The 5,562-nt window shown below is 40.3% G+C and overlaps 2 protein-coding genes across 2 annotated transcripts in view; one reads left to right on the forward strand and one right to left on the reverse strand.

Annotated features, from left to right (window-relative positions):
• The first annotated feature begins 1,535 nt into the window (after positions 1–1,535).
• On the forward strand, positions 1,536–5,008 carry LOC106308830 (putative pre-mRNA-splicing factor ATP-dependent RNA helicase DHX16). Its single transcript, XM_013745949.1, has 2 exons — positions 1,536–4,561; positions 4,712–5,008. Exon 1 carries the CDS (start codon positions 1,638–1,640, stop codon positions 4,326–4,328), a length of 2,691 nt encoding a protein of 896 aa, XP_013601403.1. The 5' UTR covers positions 1,536–1,637; the 3' UTR covers positions 4,329–4,561; positions 4,712–5,008.
• Positions 4,563–5,562, reverse strand: part of LOC106308840 (VAN3-binding protein) — a 4,831-nt gene continuing 3,831 nt past the window's right edge. Inside the window, exons 3-6 of the mRNA XM_013745954.1 lie at positions 5,282–5,497; positions 5,141–5,190; positions 4,997–5,054; positions 4,563–4,930 (exon numbers count right to left, since the gene is read on the reverse strand). Coding sequence (XP_013601408.1) covers positions 4,686–4,930; positions 4,997–5,054; positions 5,141–5,190; positions 5,282–5,497 — 569 coding nt within the window. The 3' untranslated portion in view covers positions 4,563–4,685. The remainder of the gene's footprint in view (positions 4,931–4,996; positions 5,055–5,140; positions 5,191–5,281; positions 5,498–5,562) is intronic.

A 5,562-nucleotide genomic window follows, 5' to 3' on the forward strand; every position in this document is an offset into this window, starting at 1 on the left:
TATTTCTAAGTAGAACTAGTCCAGACGACTTTCCAGTAAGTCGTCTGTAAAATCGTCTGGGCAGACGACTTACTGTAAAGTCGTCTGGGCAGACGACTTACGGGGGTTAGAAACGTAAAAAAATTTCGGATTTTTTGTTTGTTCACAAGGGGTTGGTTGTAATTTCAATAGCCTTTTAGGTTACTTTTGCATTTGATTCAAGTTTGGGTTTACTTTTGTGTTTGAAATCAAGTTGTGAGTCATATTTGACAATTTTGACTCAAAACTGAAATAAATAATTATATACATAAATTATACTTTTGGTTAACTAAATTATTTATCAACCAAATAAAAATATTCGGGTAATTAAAATTTTCGGGTTATCGAGTTTACAAATAGTATTTTTAGGATATTTGGTTATTTAAAAATTGAATGTAATTAATATTTTTAAATATATAATTTTTAAACAAAATTCAGGTACTCATTTGGTTCTCGGTTCGGTTTCAATTTTTCAGTCATAGATATATGATTTGCTCTATTATATATGCAATTGAGTTCAAATTTAGTTTATTCAGTTTGGTACGGTTTGGTCCATGGTTTTGGATAAATGTGCTCAAATTTATACACTATCTTATATAGAAATTAGTTTAAAATATATTTAATTACAAAAACAAATCCGCGTTTTCCAAGCACGGGTCAAAATCTAGTAAAACATTAAAACACAAAGATTAAGATCCGAAGAAGCTTTCTTCTGAACAATCTTCTCTCTCCTAATGTAACACCATCTGCATCTGGTTATCATCTTTTCAATGAGATTTCCGATTTTTCTTCGTAGATTTTTTTGTTGTATAACATTGACCAGATTCTAAATAGGAACTATAAATATTCTTAGAGAAGAAATCCAATCTACTGATTCTCTCAAAAGAAATAGTAAGAGAAACTGCCAATTTTCAACGATTATAAGAACATCGCCATATAACAAAGAGATCGAATCGTCACCTTGATGTTGTGGTCTCTTCCATGATGTGATCGATGATTTTAGCGTTATATGTTGATATCAAATATATTGTATCAAAATATAAATTCTGAAAAATTCATTCTTGAACAACATCAAACTTCTTGCTTGAGTCTCTGGAGCCTCTTCTCCATCGCAAATCCATGGGGGTTTTTCTGGTGGACGTTTTCTCCACAACAAGTAGCTTGATTCGAAAGTCAATACAAATTGATTGGTCACCTTTTCATCGATCATGGCAATAAAATCCATGTCGGGAACTGCAACATCGCAAGACTATCCTTCAATCCAATGTAAATAAAGTTCTCCTTCAGTCAAGAGGAGAATAAGAGACACGTAATCATTGAAAGTCTGATCAAATTGATCACCGTATTTTTCTCTATATGTTTACACGTGTTTTTCTTGTTTATCACGTATAATACTTGACTTCTCACATTTATAATAATTCTTATAAATAAATAAAAGGAAAAAACGGGGGAGAAAAAGGAAATTCCCATTGAGAGAGCGTATATATATATATAGGAGGGACTCGCCTCTTGTTTTTTGGTTAACACACAATTCGGAGACAAAAACGAGAATTAGGGTTTGCGCTCTCACAATCTCCCTTACAATTAATTCCATTCTTCGATTCCTTTTCGCCGAGGAGATGAACGATATGGAGATGCATTCGAAAATTCAGGTACGATCATCATCGGTTGTGGATATGGATCTAGACGTAATAGAAGAAACTGTAGATAGGTCTGTCTCGGAGGAGAAACCATCTCTCCGTTCCGTCTCTGTGAAATTCAAATTGAATATCGCGAAGAAAAGTTTTAGGAAGAGAAGCAGAGAAGAATCAGAGAAAGTAGAAGACGAAGAAGAAGAAGAAGAAGACGGTAAGGTTTTAGGGAATTACGAGATAGCTAGGTTAAGGGAAGAATCGAGACGAGAGTATTTGAAGAAGAGGGAGAGCAAGAAGGTGGAGGAGTTTAAGGAACAGGTCGAGTTCGAGCTTTCGCGTTTCCAAGGCGCGAAGCTCACCGAGAAGGAAGAAATTGAGTTTCGATACAATAAGGAACTGTATAAGCTCTTGAACACAACGTGGGATGATGTTGGTTATTATAAGATTCCAGATGCTTATGATCAAGAAGGTGGTGTTGATCAGAGGAAGAGGTTTGATGTTGCGAGGCAACGGTGTCGTGAGGTGACGACGGAGAAAGAAGCTTGGGAGGATCATCAGGCTCAGAAGGCGTCGGTTAGGTTTGGTGCTAAGGACAAGAAGCAAGTTTGTGATGGGTATGAGTTTGTGTTTGACGAGGTAGCAAGCTTCGTTGAGACATCTGTGGAAGCTGAGAAAGACAGAGGTTATGATGAGAGAAGATTTGCTAAAGATGATAGGAAGATGCTTCCGATTTATGCCTACAGAGATGAGTTGCTGAAACTCGTTGAAGAGAATCAGGTTCTTGTGATTGTCGGAGAGACAGGTTCGGGCAAGACAACGCAGATACCGCAGTATCTTCAAGAAGCTGGCTACACTAAGCGTGGAAAGATCGGTTGCACTCAGCCGCGGAGAGTTGCTGCGATGAGCGTTGCTTCCAGAGTAGCTCAAGAGTTAGGTGTAAAGCTAGGACATCAAGTTGGATACTCCATAAGGTTCGAAGACTGTACTTCAGACAAGACAGTTATCAAGTACATGACTGATGGGATGCTGTTGCGAGAGCTTCTCATTGAACCGAAACTCGATAGCTACAGTGTCATCATAGTCGATGAGGCTCACGAAAGAACATTGTCCACTGATATTCTCTTTGGATTAGTGAAGGATTTAGCAAAGGCTAGGCCTGACCTGAGGCTGATCATCTCCAGCGCAACGCTTGAAGCTAAAAAGTTCTCTGAGTATTTTGATTCGGCTAGGATCTACATGATCCCGGGAAGAAGATATCCAGTTGAGAAGCTCTTCCAGAGATGTCCTGAGCCTGCCCGCTTGGAGACTGCGGTGCGCACTGTGTTTCAGATTCATCAGAGGGAGCCGCTCGGAGACGTTTTGGTTTTCCTCACAGGTCAAGAAGAGATTGAAACAGCGGAGACGAAGTTGAAGGAAAGGATGAAAGATTTGGGCTCAAAGAGCTCTGAGATCATTATCTGCCCCATCTACTCAAATCTCCCGACCGAACTACAAGCAAAAGTGTTTGATCCGGCTCCTAAAGGGACACGGAAAGTTGTCCTAGCGACTAATATTGCAGAAACATCGTTAACCATTGAAGGGATTAGATACGTGGTTGATCCAGGGTACTGCAAGATCAACTCATACAACCCAAAAACCGGAATGGAATCACTTCTCGAAACTCCCATCTCAAAAGCTTCCGCAGAGCAACGAGCTGGCCGGTCCGGAAGGACCGGTCCGGGGAAATGTTTCAGGCTGTACAACGTCAAGGACTTGGAGCCCACAACGATACCCGAAGTGCAAAGAGCCAACCTTGCAAGCGTTGTACTTACTTTGAAGAGTCTTGGCATCGATGATGTCTTCAACTTCGACTTCATGGATCCTCCACCTGAGAAGTCTCTAATGAAGGCTCTAGAGCTGCTCTACGCTCTTGGCGCTTTGGATGGAAAAAGTGATATTACTAAGCTGGGAGAGAGGATGGTTGAGTTTCCCGTTGATCCAATGCTGTCAAAGATGATTGTTGGTTCGGAGAAGTACAAGTGCTCGGCTGAGGTCATCACTATAGCTGCCATGTTGTCTACAGGGAGCTCCATCTTTTACAGACCTAGCAGGAACCAACAGTATCTCGCAGACAATGCACGGATGAGTTTCTACACTGATAACGCCGGCGACCACATTGCCTTGTTGAGGGTTTACAACTCGTGGAAGGAGATGAACTACTCGAGCCAATGGTGCTACGAGAACTACATCCAGAGCAAGAGTATGAGGAGAGCTAGAGATATACGTGAACAGCTTGCTGGGCTTTTAAAGAGGATTGGAGTGGAACTGACTTCGAACTCTGAGGATCTAGACGCGGTTAAGAAGGCGATACTGGCGGGTTTCTTTCCTCATTCCGCAAAGTTGCAGAAGGATGGATCGTACAGAAGAGTGAGGGAGCCTCAGACGGTTTATGTGCATCCTAGCTCAGGGTTGTTCGGGGCGTCGCCTAAGAAGTGGTTGGTGTATCATGAGCTAGTACTTACTACCAAGGAGTATATGAGGCATACAACTGAGATGAAGCCGGAGTGGCTTGTTGAAATAGCTCCACATTACTACAAGCTTAAAGACATTGAAGAGACTCGGACAAAGAAGAGTCAGAGTAGAAACATAAGATCCCTCATGTTGAAGGTTGATACTAACAAGAAAGCTAAGAGGTAATATCTAAACTTAGTATTTTCGTTCACTGTTTCTGAACCGAGTTGAAATAATTGCGATAGTGTATTCATTTTTACATACATTAAGATTCTTAAATGTTTAGTCACTATCAGTTTCTGATGTCTACTTACTACTGTTGCATGTTTGTGAGTTTTTTTACGAGTATTAAGTGGAGAAAGGCAGGAGAAACTCACCTGGGAAAAAGCTGTTGTCAATCTAACCTGGACATTCCTTTGGTGAGGTCTTATTATAATCATCTTCATTATTTCATAAGAAAAATGTTTACAGCTGAAATTAAAACAAAGTGAAGATGAAAAAAAAAGTACACTACACATAATAACGTTAAACACAAGATATGACTTATGTACTATCGCCAATGTTTGTAGTTTCAAGGGAAGTGTTAATAGTCTCGACAGCAGTGACTCGATGGAGAAGATTCCGGATGCTATCCACCCATGTCTGCTTATCAGCCTTGCTCTTGCACTTGAACTTCGTTGGACCTTTGCCTGTGCTTATTCCAAAATAGAGCTCTTTTTCTTCTGCGTTTTCTGTTTCTTTTACACTTTGCAGGCCTGTGACCGTCTCGCATACATCATTCACAATACCTGCGGTCATTGGATTTAGATTGTAATGAGCATGGAGAGAAAGAAGAGTTATCTGATGTGAACTACCTTTGCTTTTCATGGAGAAGGCTCCTCTAACATGTTTGCTTTTGATTTCTACTACAACCTGCACAAAGAGAAAACGACCAAAGTGTCAACTAATTTTGATTTGGACTTATATAACTTTGTTTGTTTGCTGCGATTGAGTATAACCTGAGATTTCTTGTTGATGTACACTTTCATATGCTTCCACCGCAAAACTCCTGAAAGAAAGTCCGTAAGGCAATTCATCAGTCTCATCACGGTAAGTTATTTACATACAAAGATGGAAGAAGCTCAACAGAATCTTTTTACCATTTCGTGTGCACTGCATTAGCTCTCCGTGACATTCCAAATCTGATTCTTCTACTCCCTGTGCAGATGTCTGTTCCTCAGTGGTTGTGCTGGAGGAATCCAGCTCAGAAGAGCAATCATGAGTCTCTGGTAAAGCTCTTTCGCAAGGGCTTATAGCTGCGTTGTTCTTAGCTTCCTTTGGTAGTCTTGTCCTTAAAGCTACTTCTCCTCTCAATGCTACATTCACACCCCCCCCCCCCCCAAAAAAAAAAAACTACATGTATCCAAAATACCCTTAATTA

The sequence above is a fragment of the Brassica oleracea genome, chromosome C1 (genome assembly GCF_000695525.1).
Source record: "Brassica oleracea var. oleracea cultivar TO1000 chromosome C1, BOL, whole genome shotgun sequence".
In the NCBI taxonomy this organism is placed as follows: Eukaryota; Viridiplantae; Streptophyta; class Magnoliopsida; order Brassicales; family Brassicaceae; genus Brassica; species Brassica oleracea.